Source organism: Gopherus evgoodei, chromosome 10 (assembly GCF_007399415.2).
Source record: "Gopherus evgoodei ecotype Sinaloan lineage chromosome 10, rGopEvg1_v1.p, whole genome shotgun sequence".
Taxonomy (NCBI): domain Eukaryota; kingdom Metazoa; phylum Chordata; order Testudines; family Testudinidae; genus Gopherus; species Gopherus evgoodei.
This window is the reverse complement of record NC_044331.1, coordinates 63,621,023-63,639,655: the sequence shown is the minus strand read 5'-3', so window position 1 is coordinate 63,639,655 and position 18,633 is coordinate 63,621,023. Positions and strand designations below refer to the sequence as shown.

The 18,633-nt window shown below is 38.6% G+C and overlaps 1 protein-coding gene across 4 annotated transcripts in view; it reads left to right on the top strand.

Annotated features, from left to right (window-relative positions):
• Positions 1–18,633, top strand: part of TXNDC11 (thioredoxin domain containing 11) — a 113,251-nt gene that overhangs the window by 93,395 nt on the left and 1,223 nt on the right. For 3 of the 4 annotated variants that reach the window (XM_030579046.1, XM_030579047.1, XM_030579049.1), the window contains 3 exons: positions 947–1,092; positions 3,568–3,677; positions 7,290–7,370. In XM_030579046.1, the coding sequence (XP_030434906.1) occupies positions 947–1,092; positions 3,568–3,677; positions 7,290–7,370 (337 nt within the window). Of the gene's footprint in view, positions 1–946; positions 1,093–3,567; positions 3,678–7,289; positions 7,371–17,963; positions 18,082–18,633 lie in introns of those variants that run through there. The other variant, XM_030579048.1, reaches the window with a different exon arrangement.

Sequence of the window (18,633 nt, the reverse complement as noted above, 5' to 3'; positions counted from 1 at the left end):
GGACCCAACTCTGGGGCTTACAGAGCCCTCAGGGAGCAGCTACCGCAGGGGAGCCTTCCTGGCACACAGCCCGTAGCTATCCTTTTCCCTGAGCTACCCCCCTGCATGCACACAGCCCCTAGCTACCCCCTGCCTGCACCCTGAGCTACTCCCCTGCCTGCACACAGTCCTTAACTACCCCCTGCCTACACCCTAAGCTACCCTCTGCCCACATACAGCCCTTAGTTACCCCCTACCTGCACCCAGAGCTTCTCCGCTGCCTGCACACACCCCCTAGCTATCCACTCCCTGAGCTACACCCCTCACTGCACACAGCCCCTAAATATCCCCGCCTGTACCCTGAGCTGTTTTCCAACTTTTTGAGCCGTGTTCCACCCTTGAGTTACAATTTTTAGTTGTGGCTCCCCACAACCCAGACAGGCGGGTGATCTGCTGAGGAGAGTTGGAGTAGAGGTGGCGCTCTCTCCCTGGATTCCGCTGCGTGGAGCTGGCCCAAGGCCTGCCAGCCCTCCGTGCCCCCCCACCCTCCAAAAAAACAAAACAGAAGTCAAACTATGCCTATGCCCAAGAGTCCCGCCTCCCTGGCCCAGAGCCCTGAGTCCTGCTGGGCTCTGGAGTTTTTATAGTATGTTGAGCGGGGCCTCAACAAGAAAAAGGTTGAGAATCCGTCAACTAGAGTAAGAGCAAAGTAAAAAGCAATGACACCAGTGAAGAGAAGATAACCCATGGCAGTTTTCTGCATTCTGTTGCCATGTGAATGATCATTAATCAGAAACTGAGGTAAAACTACAGAAATTATATTTAGGGCTTGTAAACTAGACTTGTATTTTTCTTTTATGCCATAAGTCATTTTGTCTTCTGAAACCCAAAGTAAAAGCAGGCAGCCTAGATATTAGAGATACAGTGAAGCTGGAATAACCTTCTCAATGTCCTCCTTTCATTTTAGAGAACTTCATTCAAAACTTCAGCATTCTATACAGTCCCTTGAAAAGGCATCTTGTTGGTGACTCTTCAGTTCATTTTCCTGCACAGCACATAATCACCGAAGTGACTACTAATACCTTTCGTGATGTGGTGGTTTTGAGTGAAAAGGTACAGCTCATAACTTTAGTTATATTGAGGGATTAATCACATTTTGAAGAATAGGATCACAGAGTTCATTCTTCTGAATTTTCATTGTTTAAAACTAAAGGGTCTCCTCCTCTCCCATCCATGCAGTAACACTAATTGTGTACATAATTTTAAACAAGGGCACTCCATGAAAGTTGTACTTCAGTCATTTAAATTTAGGAGACCACTCTGATGGCACAAAGCAGCCAGAAAATCAGCCAAACCAGCTCCCCGCCCTCTGCCTTCCTGTGCTGTGTGTATTTGCCATAGCTGTTGTTTAGCCTTTTGTATTCTTATTTGCTAAATGTGGTTGAATTATGTATATAATTGTGGGGATGGAGAAGTCCTGCTTTGCCCTTGTTTTCATGGTGGCAATTCTTAACCAATTAAGTAGAGTTTGAGACCCAAGGTCAAGAACAGGTCACAAGCCTACTCAGTCTTGAATGGAATTGGAGATATGTATGATGAACATTGCTTTTATGAACCAGTTAAGGCTGTAGAGATTGTGCTGGTTGCAGAGAGAGCCACTTGCTGTCTTACTGGAACTAAGATACAAAATAGTGAATAAAAGTGATTGGGAAGTAACTATAACAGAGAAGATTGAAGGTTGTAAAACAAAGAAACAAAAATCCCAACAAAAAGTAATACTTTAAAAGCATACATCACAAAAATCCACAGTAAAAAGCTTTTTGATTTCATGATGTGAAATTTTTTGATATATAGTGTAATTTTGAAGGGTGCCTAAAGTACTTTATATAATTTGATTCTTTAAATGTGTGACTGAATTTGGACTAATATTATTTGGCTACTAGGATAGCAGAGAATGAATGCATGTGCAGTATTCAATTTCCAGTGTCCCCAGTGCCTAGTGTGCGAGCTGCAGGAAAATTGCTTAGTTCTCTAGAGTTCCCCAGAGATTTTCTATTTAAAGTGTGCAATGACCATTATTTAAGTGGGAATTAAAGGCTGGTCTTGGAATCTGAGTATCTGTGAATTTGAGAAAACTGGTCCATCTCTTCCTTCATGGGCCCTGGGGTTAACAGGACTGCCAACATTTCCCTCAACATGTTCATAATACTTGCAGGTCTGAATTAAAATAATGATTATAATCAAATCTCATGCTTCAGGGCTTCAGCTAATTGCCTGCCGCAGTCAAGAAGGATTTTTTTCCCCCTCTGCATGATGTATTCATTGGCAGGGAGGGAGATTTTCTTCATTTGAAGCAGCAGAGATTCCCCACAGTAGAGGACAAGACAGTGGACGTGGGGTGGACCAGTATATGCCTGGCTGGTGTATCTTGCTCACATGCTCAGGTCATATTAATTGCCAGATTCGGGATTTAGAAGGAAATTTTCCATAGGTCACATTAGCTGGAACCTTGGGGGTTTTTGCCTTCCGCTCCAGCATGGTCTGGTTCACCTGCTGGAGTCATCTGGGCATAATCAGTTCCCTTCCATTGCTCAGGGCTTGGACACTGGGGACACTTTGACTCTCTTGTTCTCTGCCTGTGGTGCATGGTTTAGTTTCCTGAAGACTGAAGAATTTTAGTGTAACTAAAGTCTTTGAGTTCAGCACATGAGTATCGGAGTGAAATTTAATATCCTGTGATATACAGGAGGTCAGACTAGGTGGTCTAATGGTCCCTTCTGGACTTAAATACTTTGAAACTATGAAAGAACAATCATGAGAACTATAAGATACTTTGATACTCTCTTTGCATTTAGTGGAAACCAAGTAATCCTGTTTGGTCATTTTTCTGGTTTTGAACATAAAGGAAGGATAGATAACTGCTAGATGATATTAAATGAGCACAGAGCCACATATGTTTTGTTGGTGCATCAGTATAACACTATAGAGTGGCTATGTTGTCAGTGCCATCCAAGAGTCAGATTGCTTGTTCCATTTTAGTCATTGGGCCCAATTCACCTCAGTGCTATAGATGATCTTGGTGCAGAGAATGATGAGGGATTAAAGATGGTTTTATGCCACTTTTGTATCTCCCTGATGGTGGGGCCATCATGAGCTGGTTGAGCTCCCAACAGAGGTCGGAGCCCAGAAGGCTTACACCTGGCTGCCAATGGCAACCCAGGCATCAGAATGTTATAGCCATATCTCCTTTTCCAGGCTATGCTATCAACATGCCCCCTGCATCAGGGATTCCTGCTGGGTGTGACACCGAACCATTATATCAACCTTGCACTTGCTGAGGATACCCCTCATGCTGAGAGAATTTCCCCATGGGCCCTACGACAGTTTTCTTTTTCTTTTTGCTTCAGGAGCTGCAGGGCACCAATGAGTTGGGCCCATTGCTTGGTTGACAGGGGGTGTAGAAAGATTAGGTTACATTTTCTTTTGTTTTTAAATAGCTCAAATGTTTCATTTAACCCAGTGATGACTATTTCTGCTTTATGTAAACACACCCCAGTTGCTAACTGAATTTCTCCCCCTCCCCCCCAGAATGTCTTGCTGCTCTATTATGCGCAATGGTGTGGATTCTGTGCTTCTCTTAATCACATCTTTATCCAACTAGCACGACTTCTGCCTCCAAATAACTTCACTGTGGCGAGGTAAAAGAATCTATCCTCATTTTCCACCGTATTTTTAACTATATTGTTGTGACTACTTAGACTTCCAGACATGAATGTATGGATATTTTGTAGCTTGTAAAGTTGACATAGTGCCATTAATTTCTACTAATTTATGTTTAATTTTAAATTAAGATTGCATGTCTGTCAAATTAGATACAAGTCCCATGAACTTGTTATAAGCAGTGTATTATAACATTACATATTAAGTTTAGAATATTACTATTAGATTCCAATTTAGTCTGTTTACTCAAAATTGAGTTGAGTGAACTCATCAGCTCAGAGGAAAAATATATGTAAAGAGAAAGAAAAAATGTATACTGTACTTCGGGTAGATGCTTTCTCTCTCCTTTGTATGTACATTTTGTTTTCATGTAAGTAGTGACTGTTATGCTAAAAGGTTTAGCATAGAGTGGTGGTTGGATTGCTGTCCTGCTAGGTTTTTTTGCACTTTTAAATAAAGTGATTTTTTTAATCTAGTACACAGTTCGTGATAGACTGAAATCCTCAGAACTGATAGACTGCAGAACATAGAACCTGGTAAATCATGGGCGGCAAGAGTGCAAACTTTTTCACACCACTCCTCCAAAAGCCGAAGCAAAACCATGTGCAATATTGTATTTTATTATTTGAGAAATAATATGGGATTATGAATCCAAGGATATATTATGCAAGGAGCTGCACAATGTGTTTAATATATATATATATTATGAATCCAAGGATATATTGTGCAAGGAGCTGCACAATGTGTTTAACAGTGCCACTTTGGCATTTCCTTACTGTCATGTCTTTTACATCAGCACTTGCAAACTCTTCTTGAGTTGCATCTTTTGCCATTTCACTCTGGCTGAAATTCACTTTGACCAAGGGCCAACCTGAGGCCTATTTATCACATAAGCCCTATTTATCACATAAGCCCTATTTATCACATAACCTATCATTTATGCTGGGACAATTTGCACTCTCAATGAGTAATCTAAATCAGGGGTTCGCAAACTTATTTGATTGGGCCCCCCATCTCTGTGTCTGTAGTTGTTTACACACACGTCCCCTCCCACGAGTACATATACTGCCACCCAGCTCTGAAGGCAGAGTAGAGAGCAACGGCTGCTGGCTGGGCACCCAGCTCTGAAGGCAGCACCACGCCAGCAGCAGCACAGTGGCAATGTGAAAAATGATCTTTGAGCTCCAGCTGCCCCCTTTATTTCTGCCTTCCAGGTGTGCATGGCCCTTCTGTGTGAGCCCCAGCCACTTGGGGCTGACAGCCAGACTTCTTTAAAAAAAAAAAAAAAGGGCGTGCAGCTCATGCCTCCCTTGACACACTCCTTTGCCTCCCTTGGAAGGGCTGCCCCATAGATTGAGAACCACTGATCTATACAATACTTCATCCAAGTTTTGCCATTCCCTCTTACTGATCATATTTAACCTGTTGCACCATACATAGCTCAGGCTAATAGTGGAGCAAGAACGTCTTCAGTGGTCTGACAACCAGCTAGCTATATAGTTTTTTTAAGTAACTATAAGATGAATACAGTATTAGAAAAAATCCTTTTATTTAATTTAATTAATCTTATTTTAATGAGCTATTTAAAACAGTCCTAAAACCTGCTTTTCTAAGTAAATTCAAAATTTCACTCTGTCTTGGCACCAGCTTCCCTTGAGCTTTGATTGCTGAATTTCAGTTTTATTGCAGGGCCTATTCTGTTTTTCTTCCCATCTTCTGTCTCATTCCCAGAGGTAGTGGAGTGGTTACTTGTGCTACTCTCCATATTCTTTTCTTTTCCTGCGCAGGAGTCAGATGGTTCTGATTAACTGTAACAGAATCCACCTCCTGGTTTAAGAGGAGGTACGACATAATACAAACATAATATATCACTGTTATTACAGTGCAAGCACACACAAACAAATGGGGGAGGGTTAGAAAGGCAAATAAAGGGATTGGACAGATTTCATTGGGGAGCAAGTTCCGCGTTGTAGGGCCCACTGCCACAAAAACAGTCTCATGCCTCCTGCTATTTAAGCTTCCCAGCAGTCAGTGAAAGGGCTAGTCTACATGCATTTTTTGTACTACTTCAACAATATCAGTTTCGAAACCATTATAGTTAAAATGGTACAAAAACTCCCCAAAGCTCAATGAGTAAATCATCAGTGTAGCCTGGGCCAACACAGTTAAGACTTAAAAAAACAGCACTGCTAATTTAAAGTCAACCTACTGTAATAATAAACAGCTATAGATTATTGACAATCTGTACCCATCTGTAAGATGGTGCTCTCCTTTTATAATGGATGAAACTCAAAAGTCTCAGTATTGTCCAGAGCACACTAAACTTGTGGTGTCCTGGAATAAGTGATACATAGCTGTGTATAAACATACAGCTGCATGAATGCTGTGATGAGCCATATGAGGTGTTTCCTGTTCTGAGGTCTGAAAATCTCTCTCTCATATTGTTGTTTATAATGGGAAATCTGGTTTTCTGGGAACCAAGATAAAGGCTTTTTAAATTAATTTCTGTGTTATTAATTTACCAAATGTCTTCCCATATTTTTCCCAAGACAACATGTAGCTGACACCATACATCCTACACAGTTGCTAAACAAAATTTCTAATGATGGCTTTCTTTCCACTTACATTGTATAAATCAGGGGTTCTCTAACTTATTTGCCCCCCCTTTGTTCCTGTAGTCGTTTACACCCCCCCCCCAAAGTACATATACTGCCACCCAGCTCTGAAGGCAGGGGCAGAGTGGAGAGCAATGGGTGCTGGCTGGGCACCCACCTCTGAAAGCAGCACTGTGCCAGCAGCAGCACAGACGTAACAGAGGCCATGTGAAAAATGATATTTGTCAATATCACTTTTCACAGCAGACTTATCACTCCATTGCCACACTTACTTCTGCGATACTACTGCCACCCTGGGCTAACAGTCGGAGCCCCACTGCCTTCAGGTGACGGATTGGGGTTGAGGATGTGGGGGAAGAGTCTGAGCCTGGGTGTCGGGCTCCAGCTGTCTCCTTTATCCTCACTCCCAGGTATGCACAGCCCTTCTGCAGGGCTGACAGTCAGAGCTCTCTTCCCCCCACCGCCAAAAAAAAGCACACAGCTCGCGCCTCCTTTGATACATTCCCACGCCTCATTTGGGAGTCCTGCCCCATAATTTGAGAACCGCTGGTATAAATGATTGAAATGGCAGCCAATGGTTGTTGGATCAGCATATCTCAAAACAAGAGTTCTTCCCAGTACACATAGTAAGTGGCAATGATTAGTCCAGGTTTAATTCATTTACTGAATAAGAAAATTGTGAATATTTATACTAATTTCATTTTCTGGCAGGAAAATATCAGCTAGAGATCTATGTTATGACAATTTGCTAAACTGGGATTAGTTGTCTTAAGTATTATGTGTAACTCTTCTAATTTGTCTTCACCATGTTTCTTATGTCAGAATGCATTTAGGCATGTTTTCTCTTGTGAGCTCTAATTTCCCTCCAAAATAAACAACAAAACAAAATGGATATTTCAGAAGCAAAAGTAATAGATGGAATGTTCAGCTGCATCATTATCAGTTTATTTTTTCTTTTTGTTTTGTTTTTAACAGAATTGATGTCACTCAAAATGACCTTCCATGGGAATTTATGACGGATCGTCTCCCAACCATTTTGTTTTTCCCTTATAACAGGTAATGTCATTTCTTTCTCTTAAAGTTTGTTTTTTTTTCCTTCCATTTCTTGGAGTTTGAAAAATGAATCTGGTTACATGCCTAAGAGGAGAGGAAAGCCAAACAGCAATTCATTACCATGTATTCATCATTATTACCAATGCACTTTCTAAAACAGACATGCGGACGAATGATGGTTTTCTGAAAGTGAGTTAAATTATAGCCCAAGTGTTGTTATTTTATAGTTTGTCAGTATTTATTTGTAAACAGCAATATGTTTTACTTACCTTATTTCCTCATATAATTTCCCCTCTCATTTGGTTGTGCAGCAGTTCTTTTGGCATTATCAGAATTGACTAGTGAGTGAGAACTGGAGGGAAGGGAGTGACAGAAAAAGAGACATGGTTAAAAAAGAGACTGTGAGAGATGTCAGAGGATCACACAATGGGCTCTTGAAGTAAGAGGCAAGACTTCTTGCCAGTTTTCTATCAGAAAAAGTTAAAATAGGCCTGGGCTGAGGCAAAGGGTCAAGCTCTTTCCGAGTTAAACTAATTCATACGTCTTATCTCTTAATAAGCTAATTTTAAAAAATAAATAAACGAAGTTAAAAATAGGCAAGAATTTAAAAGCTAAATGAAAATAGAAAGTTGTCTTGAACTTATATTAAAAATGCTAACAGGCAAAAGTTAAAAATAAAAGCAATAAAAGTCAAGAAGTTGGAAGTTAAAGGGAAACTCATTGTATCCTCTGTCATAATGGTTTCCTCTGGCCTTAAAACATCTGTGACTCTTTTACCCTACTCCTTGGTGTCAATGATTATATTGTAAGTTGTTTGGGGAAGTTTCTTATGTTTGTAAAGTACATGGAATCTTCCTAAATAGTAACAGTTTAATGTCTGGTGGAATTGAAGGCTTCTCATTTCACCCAGACAGAGCCTTCTGAACCATCATTGGTTAAAATCTCCTTCAGCAAGGAACCATGGTTAAAACTGTTTTGAAATTGTACTGGTCTTTAATATGAGATTGTCATGTTTGCATATGATGAGTCAAATGAGAAACAAGATTTTGCAAATATTAACCATATTCTTGTATTTTTTTTTCTGCAGTGTTTGTTAAAGCTAAGTTTTATTTCAACCTATGAATATATCAAACACTGTGCTACAGGTCAAGGGAAAACCGCATATGTTAACCAAGTTACATCATGTAGTAATTTACGGAGTAAACTATCAGTGGTTGGTGAAAGATTTTCTCATGCAAACTGCATTTAATATTTCACAAAACACTTTGATACAAGTGCAATATTTTTTCAAAGTTTTAAATAATGTTTTGGGGAAATATCAATTACTTCCTTTATCACCAGGATCTTTAATGTTACTGGTTCTGTTTCTCTTTTACCCATAGCAATGAACAATCACACTGCACTGCTCTAACTTACATTGCAGAAAATGTTAGTATTGCAAAGCACCTTTTTTTTCAGTCTGACTCATTAGCAAATCATTGACCTTTCATAAGGGAAGAGCTAACTTCTGAATTAAATGTAACACATCTTCGCTGCATGAAAAGTGGTACTTCTTGATTTAAAAATAAATTTTTAGTAGATTAAGACCTCCATAGCAGAATGATGATAAAATTTCCAAAGCAAAATGTCAGGAAGACTAGGAAATGTAAATATTGATAAGGGGAACTGCTTCTAAAAAAGACTAAAAATACTAGTCTATGGTGGTTTCATTTATCCAGATAGACAAAAAAATAAACCAAAAAACAAACAAACATTGTAGAACCACCAAGAAATGAACAAGGAAAACAACATTTCAGGAAGTATTAGCATAATATAATATGATATACAGAATAATCTTGGGTTCTGTGAAAAAAGAGTGCCACACTTTTGTATGGTTTTTGAGGAAACACAATGAAGAAAATGTGCTTGGTCATTTTTTTCAAGGTTTTCTTCTTATCTTAACTCTTCTGGGTTTGAAGGGATTTATGGTTTGGGTTATCACAAATAGTAAACCTTCTTTCACTTTTAGGAAACGTTATTCTCTTTCATCTTCAGAAATAAAGTTGGGAATCGCTCATTTTATTGAATTTAGACGCTCAGAAAAATATATGTGTAAATTTCAGAGTACACTGTAGATTAGTGGGTTGTTTTTTTTAAACAATGTGTGTATAGGCAGAGATCCTAAAGTTACCTTTAATTGCAATCAAAATTAAAATCAATTTTAAAGTTCTGCTTAGAAGAGTGTGTGGAGGGGGGGGTGTCTTTCACTGTAGCAATCAACCAGTTAAACTTCTGAGTTCATGTCGTATTATACAGAATTGTATGAAAATACAGGGGGTGCGGTGGGGGTTCTGTTACCATTTGAATGACTGTTTCAACAAACGGGGAAAAAAAACCAGAACTTTATGTTCCTAGAATTTGTTATGGCCATGAGTGGACTCCTGTATGAAATTCACTGTGGACAATGGCAAGCAGCTTTAATGTACTGCTTCACTGGTCAGATACTGTAGAAATGGGTATTGCGGAAAAAATTTAAGTGGCCACTGTGTCACAAAAATATATGACATTGTTTCTGTAGATTTTTAAGCAAGTGCTTTAAACTCCGTTCCATGATCAAAAACTAAATATGTACTGTACAGAGCATATTGAGGAACTTTTTTTGGGGGGGGGGGGTGTTTGGTCATATTAGTTTATCACAGTATTAATATTTTTCCTGATATTTGAAACACTTTGGGGGAAACCATGTTTGTATATTGGCTGAGATTTATTACAAGCCAATTAAATTAGTTTTATTTCTGTTGATTTTGAAGACAAATCAATTAAACACTCATTCATTCCTTTCCCAGCAGAGTTTTGCAAACTTGTTTCTGAACAGGTCTCCTGTGTCTAAGTGGCTATAACAGAAAAAGACATTTTAAACAGATGTGCCATTTGGACTTCGATACGTTTGGAGTCTGGGAGGACAAAGACCCGAGAGGATTTATTGCTTTTCTATTGTATTTCATGTTCTTTTTCTATTTGTCTTCTTATTGTAAAGCAATATCCAAAGACACATTTTTCTTTAAGAAAAATAAAGTTCACACTTGGAGTTGAGAGGAAAGTTAACATTTCTTCAAGTAGATTTTAAAAAGAATATTGTCAAGCTTGTTAGACCTAAGAACTGGCTTGCCATGATATTGGGGCAATATTGAAAATTGTGTTCTCTGGATTATTTTAAATTTATTTATTTTTTGCATCAAATATTCCACATTGCCTTGTGTAAAATTTTGCGTGACTCCCATTTTAAGAGTCAGTTTCAGTTTTTTTCATTTTTTTTTAACTTTGCCAAACTAACCATTTGGGCTAAGATTTTACACACTGGCTGTGCAAGTTGGGCTGAATTTTTTTGAAAATTTCAGCTAAAATGGTTTAGCTGTTTCCAGTACTGGGCTAGAGATAAATACGTGGATTGCCTATATTTAAAAAAAAATCTGTCAATCTTTTCTTAAAACAGCTCTAGTGCCCCTCTTCCTTCTTCTCCCCTCCCCAATGCTTGAAGCAGGGACTTGACATTTGATGGGAAGTGGTTTTAGTGTCAGGGATATGCCTTTTGTCATCTTCATGAAAATCTGCATATATTTCTCCAAGCTGTAAACTCAAGTCATAAAAGAGGCAGGGATCCTGTGGCAAAACTAGTATGCGATCATGTGCTTAAAAACTCTTATTATGAATATGCACACAGGAAGTGAATTAAGGTTGCACGGTGCTTGAGTTTGCAACCTTAATATTCTTTTAATGTAGTTTTTTTGTGTGCAATTATTTTAAAAGTAGATTTTTAGACTTTTAGTGAACTTACTCGTGACTTAAATGGTATTGAACCAACCCGTGCCCATGTACTCTGTCATCTGATAGCAATTTCTGTCATAAGGTGTGAGTCTTGTCTTATTTTTCTTTTATCTAGTGTTACTAATCTGCTGCTATGTTTGCCTTCCTGCTCCCTCCCTCTCATTGTTTAATTGCTTGTCTTTCCTCTCTTCTCTCTGCTCTGTTTTCTTCCTAATGCTATTATCTGGTGTGTATTTTTAAAAACCAATCTTAGATGGTTATGTTGGAGCCCATCACCATAATATCTAAGCAGTCCTTTATCTTTTAGGCTCATGGTTTAGTAAAACGTGACTTTTTCCCTCACTGTGTTTCTATCAACAACAGTTTAGCGTTTGTGATGTGCACCGATGGGTGTGTGTTTGTGTGTGTGTAAGGAAATGGTTGTGATGTAATAAATGGTCATTATTATATCTGAGTAAATTTTGTCTTTGTGTAGATTCCATATTTCTGCCAAATCATGACAAGCTGCATTAATTTGTGTGCTCTTGTAGTTAGCAATTGAGAAACACAAGACTACGAGTATAGAAGTGACTTGTCTGATCATGAGACATTTGTAGGGGAAAAGAACCTTATCCATGTCATTACTTGTTTACTCTTTCAAGAATAGCTTAACTTTGAACAGGAACTTCATTTGGCACAGGTTTTTGGACTGTTAGTAAAAGGGGATCATATTGCTTTTCCTACTTGAAATGGAACAAACAGAAGCTGCCATAAATTAAATGAAGTAGACAAACAATGTAATGTAATATGAATGTTCCGTACGTCAATAAATTAGAATATTTTCCAGGATTTCATAGAGAGTATCTTTTGAGGCAGCAGTACACTTAATAGGTCAACATAAGTACATACTCTTCCCTCTTCCCTATGTATAAACAACTAAAGCAGCCCAGGAAGCATTGTTTTAGATTTAGGCCTGGGCTACACTAGCGGGGGGCAGGAGGGGAAGGGTTCGAACTAAGATACGCAACTTCAGCTACGCTATTCACGTAGTTGAAGTCAAAGTATCTTAGTTTGACTTATCTGGCCATCCTCATGGCAGCGAGTTGACTGCTGTGGCTCCCCCATCGACTCCACTTACTCTTCCTGCCGAGGTGGAGTATAGGCATCGATTCGCAGATCGATTTATCGCATCCAGACGAGATGCGATAAATCGATCCCTGATACATTGAACACTACCCACCGATCCGGCGGGTAGTATAGATGTACCCTTAGATGATTTGGAAGGGTGTTTGGAGTTGGTAGTTTTGTCCGTTTTTACAGAAGTGATAGCAGTACCTTTGTGAGGCATTAGGTACTACAGTTAGATCTGTGAATAGGTGGAATATAGGGCATCCCATTCTGACCAGATTTTCTCATTTCCTCTCCAGCCAGGAAACAGTCTAGTGTATTTTTCAACCCTCATCTCATTCTTTTCTTTCTGTGGCTTTTCTGCTCCAGTTTGGAGGTATGTCTTTTAGTCCTTTTGGATAACCTCAGATATTGGTCAACTTTTTAATGGTGTTACTGATTGATCAAGAGTCAGCTACCACTATGATGTACTGATCTGGCTTTGTCCTCTTATCTTCATTGTTTTTCTCAGGTATTATATTGGGAGTAACATACATTCATCCTATGCTTAGCTAATTGGCCTTATTGCTGCATAGAGGATATATAGAGTTTTTGAGCTAAGAGTTCATGTCAATTTTCTCTAGATTTTTTCTCTTAAACAGGAGCCAAAAAGCATAAGCAGCTTTGCTAAGTAAGGGTCAAATTCTCAGTCCTTAATTGAACAGAATACTCACTGAAATAGATAGGAGTCTTGGTAGATGACAGATTTTCGGCCATAATGAATTGTTTTTGTGCTCCATCATCATGATTCTAGAGATTAATTTAGGCATGGAAACTGGCCTCTTTATTTTATTTTTTTTGGACAGCTATGTCTTTGTCACCAGCTTGCATGATCTTGGCATTCAGAACAGTGAATTTTGTGTGCTTCACTGCTGAGTCTTTAAATAAGGAAAGCTGCAGATTTTAGCTTCTGTATTTTATGGTAATAGGACTTTTATCCTTAGTTCATCAAAACTTCCATTAACTTCAGTGGGAACTTTGCTTGATTCACCAAAGTCTAAGCATGATAATGTTTTTGCAGTTTGATTCTTTCATGGATTAGGCAGCTAAATAGAATTAAAAGAGTTTTTCACTGTTTTGTTTCACAGAACTATATAAGGATAATAGTCCTATCATTTAGTCATCTTTTAAACATCCACTTCTGTTGTTTTTATTTCCTAGTCTGAAAGGTATATTGTGCGGGCTGATTCAATACCAGGACTGGGCTACAGTGTTGTATCTATCTTCTTTCAGAATAGTCCATTTTGGGTGCATTCCGCATATAATGCTTTTACCCATCTCACTTTGATTCACTCACAGCCAGGCTCTCCCTCTCAATACTTCCTCAGGGTGATCAATACAAGTTTATCCAGTTTGATGGGTCACACTGTGTGCCTAGTACATGCTGTAAAGCCTGTTACTGATTTGGCAAACAAAGGAACTTTGTAGAAAAGAGTGCAGCTGGTGCTTTTCAACAAATCCCTGAATTTGGACTGAGGGATTATGATCACGGTTGGAGTTGCTGAATATACGAGTTGTTTCTCTATCCAGTGAAGTTCTGCAGCAAAAAATAGCGACTCCCATACCCAGTTCTCCTCAACAACTTTAACATTGTCTCAATAAATCTCAGATTTGTATCTAATAAACAAACAGGAGTTTCCTGGTTAATATATAAAAGTGTTCCCCAGGCTTAACAGTTGTCTTAAACACAGATATTCCTGATTAGAATTGTAGAAATATGACAGTTTCCCACTAATTTCCAGTAGGTGGTAACAAGTTTTTTTAATCTGGAAACTGCATAGGATGAGATCTAGTATAAGGGGGAAAGTACATTTTGGATTGGATGAAGTTTTTCCTTTGTTACCTCACTGAGAGTTGAATTAAGGCAAACTTGTATAAAACCAGTTACCTCTATTCAGAAAAATCATTGTTCTATAGTAAGAGATATTTTATCTTCACCGTATTAAAGGCGAAAAAGCTTGGGGGGAGAGAAGGTGTATATTATTTTTCCATTCAAAAATGTTTCTTTAGATACTAAAACCCACAAATTACTTCAGCATTTTTATTAACTGTGTAAAATTGTAACCTACTATATAACCCTTTAAACTGGGTCTGTTTTGAACTGAACTGTGCCATTTTGTTGGGTACCTGCAATTTAAAAACCCACCCGAGGAAAACGCAGTATGGTTATGATTGTTGTTGAGCATTTGCAAGTGTGGTTTTCTATTAAAATGACATACAGGACTGAATACTGCATATTCTAGTAATCTGCTTAGGGCAAGGACAAGAGTAGGAGAGAATCTTTCTTTCCCGTCAGCTGAAGTGCAATAGCATTTACTTTTAAACAGAAGGTTTTCCCTGCTCATTAACATGGTGGAATAGGGCCTTGCTACATTTCATACACTATGTTTTAAAATAGAAGGTTTGAGTGGTAGCTTCTGTAAATCTGTGGCTGCAGAAAACTAAATAAATAAAGAAACCCTCTTTCTTCATTAATATTGCCCTGCCACAGGATTCTGGCCACGGTCATCAGTGCTTTGGACACCTAGATCTTAAAACTCAAATTCTTAAAAAGCAGAAAAGAAAAATCTCAGATTTTCTTTAGAGGGACATTTAATCTGGTTCCTCCATTATAAAGTAAGGAGTCAGTATTTTATGACTGTTGTTGAACTGGTTTCTTAACACATCAGAGTAACTAAGTTTTCTGCCCTCCTGCATTACCCTCTAAATAAAGGAAAACTTAATTCTTCCTGACATTTAACCCTTTTTTTATGGTACTCTACATATTTGTTTAATATACACCAGAAAAGGATTACTATACAATTGTTTTGTGGTTGAAGGGCATTACACAACCATTTCCTTTACAAAAGCTGGGTTAGCATTTTGTTCCCTTTCATAAATCTGAAAGGGGGAGGGGCTGGCTACTTGTGACTTGTTCTAGAGTTAAGGAAATTAAAACAGCTTTCAAAAAGCTTCCCTATTATTTACCTGTTTAGAACTTTACAAACTGCTCAATCAGGAGAAAATATGATTGTTGTAAACTTAGGCCCAAATTCTGGTCCTCTACCCTCAAATGCAGGCAGATACCCTAGATTTGGATTGTATGCTTCTGAGGCCCAAGTTCTGCTCATTCATACCTGTGCTTTTATTCTAAGCCCCGAAAGGTGCTTAATGTTTCCTTTCAAGAAGAATTTAAATAGGAAGGCACTTACGCTTTCATTCAAAAACAAAATGAGGCACTGAGGGAAGTGTGGAGATAAAAACAGCTCTTCCATGCTGGGTCATTTCCATTCTGAGCGCAACACACACACACAAAATCAAGTTCTTCACTATGAGATAATCAATAAGAGGTTATGATTTTATAAGCTTTTCACTGAACTTATTGAGGTTGCGTCTCGAGGTCGGCTCTTTCAGGGAAACCAGTCAGAAATAGTGCTACAGACCAGCTGTTTATCTGTACCTACCAGTGCTAAGCTTCAAGTTGTGTTTTTCTTGTAGAAGTCAGGCATAGGATAGTACTACAGGAAATCAGAGATGGAGCATCATCTCTGTGTTCCTTGGATTGGCTGTAGTACCACTACATGAGTGAATGTTGGGGAAAAATGTAAAAGCATCAAAGTGAGCAATAAGTTTGAATAGTTTAAGCTGAGCAGCAATGCACACTGAAAAGGGGTAATTCTGATGCACTTAAAGAATCTCCATTTGTTACTGTGCCATGGGGCACTATGTGTCTGCTATCTCACTCACCAGTTAAGTTTTTACTTTGTTAGCGTTCAGTCTTTCAGATTGAATACTGGCTTATACTTCATAGCAGGGTCTCAACCTAAGCCTGAGCTTTAGGAGCATGTTTACCTCTCTCATGGAATGGAAGAGGCAATGATTCATTTTTCTTCCCTATGAATACTCACTTCAGAAACAAGGGTTGGAAGTTTTCTGGTAGCAGGTATACTCCACTTACTGATTTGGCAAATGAACATTGTACTATAATGTTTTCCCTGGAACTGAGTTGTGAAATTGGTGTTTCTGCAGCAGGAAACTTTGACACAAACTGCACAACTTCTGCTGCTTCGGAAGGAGGATTTTAATTTATTACCAATTATGATGCCTTTATTGAGCAGGCAGTTCTCAGTCAGAGTCAGATTTGCTATAGTGCTGTGTGTTTGTAAGCACTAAGCCTTTGGAAATATTGAATCAGAAAAGCCTTGTCCTCTAGAAATAGCTCTATTTGCTGTCTTAGATACAATGGCCTAGTGTATAAATTCAGTTTCCAAAAAAAATTGCAAACACTGATTGTAAACTAAATGTCTAGGGGTGTGCCTTAGGTACAGTGAAACTAAAGGATTTTTTTCCATCTTAGATTTTCATAAATGAAGGACCAAGGACTAGGTTTCACTACTTTGATAACATTGAGCTAGGAGGCTTATACCTCTGTCAGAATTGTTTAAGCACAATGAAGGTTGCCTTTAGATGTAAGATATATTATCAGCTTGTAGGATACTAAGGCTTTTTTTTAACTGCACCTGCAAATTAAATGTCAACACTACTGCCCTTCCCCCTGTACATAAGAGTCACCTCTTCAGCCCCATTTCCTGAGAAGCATGTAGTATTTAAGCCCTACAGTTTACCTTGAGGGTTGTTAAAGTTGGGCTTTTCTGAACTTAAATGGGTAAGCAAAGAGCAAAAGCAAGTTCCAGAGCAGAGAAACATCATTTCCCCCCTCAAACTGGTCTAGGGATTCTTAGTAACCTTAGCTGATCAACTGAGGGGCTAGAGTACAACAAATGAGGTAGCCCCTTTACTATAGGCAGGATTCCAATTACTAGAAAACAGATCAATACTCTCTTGAATTATAGACATGTAATCTGCCTGCCACTGTAGTCCATGGACCAGTTATAAAATGCTCTAGCAATGGTTTGCTTGCTGAATGATCAGCCACTAAGCCATACTGAATTAAGTGATGTCTGAGTGGTGTCGGTGGTGATAGATGCTAGATAAGTAGCTTTCAAAAAAGTGGCCAATTCTGACAGAGTGGGGATAGATCTACTGTAATCCATTATAAGTTTGGGTCTCAACATTTTGAATTAGTGATGGAAAAATTAGTTCCCATCCTGTTGTGTACAGTAAGTCTTAAATTTTGCTTGCAACACTACTGAATCTAAGCTTCCAGAATCGTATGCATGGTATTCTAGTGGTAGGAAGGGCAGGCTGTAGTTTGGGGGGCAGGGAGAGAAGCTGCTTTTGAAGAAATGCCTTTGAGGGAGTAGTAGTCTTGGACAAGAAGTTTTGCATAGTGCAGCATCAGGTAAAACTTAAGACAAGTTTACAAGAGGAAAATGGGCATCAAGTCTGTTTGAAAATCAAGTTTTTTTTACAAGGAAATATTGTGAAGTCAAGCTCTGTCTCATGTATGTACTAAACCAGTTTTAGCCATCTTCCAACCTCCATTTGTTTTCACCAAATAGTAGGATGACAAAATAGAACCTACTGCTTGCTAAAACGACATCGGTTTCTGAAGTATTAGCTGTTAATATAACTATGCTCTAAAGCCATCAGTAGTCGTAGCAGACACTGACAGCTTTAGAATGCTTCTTGCTGAATGAAAGTAGTGTATGGTTCAGAATACTTAATGTAAACTTTTTTCTTCCCCTAATTTAATGGATTTTTCAGTGGTATTGGCATGAGGATGAAGATCAGAACTATAACTGGCTTATCACTGTATTCATGTTAAGATAAGTATCAGAGGGGTAGCTGTGTTAGTCTGGATCTGTAAAGGCAGCAAAGAGTCCTGTGGCACCTTATAGACTAACATGTTTTGGAGCATGAGCTTTGGTCTAGCCTGCTTCTTGCTTGCATATATATACACACATCTGCCCCTGGAAATGTCCACTACATACATCCAACGAAGTGGGTATTCACCCACGAAAGCTCATGCTCCAAAGCATCTGTTAGTCTATAAAGTGCCACAGGACTCTTTGATGTTAAGGTAAAGTACTGTTTAAGTGGGAAAATACAAGTTGCATCTAAAAGTAGTATAGCATTGCAAAAAAACTAAAGATTAAAAAAAACAACAGTCATTGTGATTTATTACCTCTCTGAAGTCAGGAAAGAAACTTAATGAGGTTTATCTAATGAAACTGAAAGCATACAGCTACTAGCAGGCTGTGTCCTAGTGTGGAGAATTATTTTTTGGAAGCATAAAAAAAAAGCCATCTTAATTTGCCCCTCCACAATGAAGGTGTAGGTTATATTATGGAAAAAGGCATAAGAATTCTCTTGCTTAAAATTTTGTGTACAGAATGGTAGTTAAATAGAAGTGACATCAACAAATTTAATATTG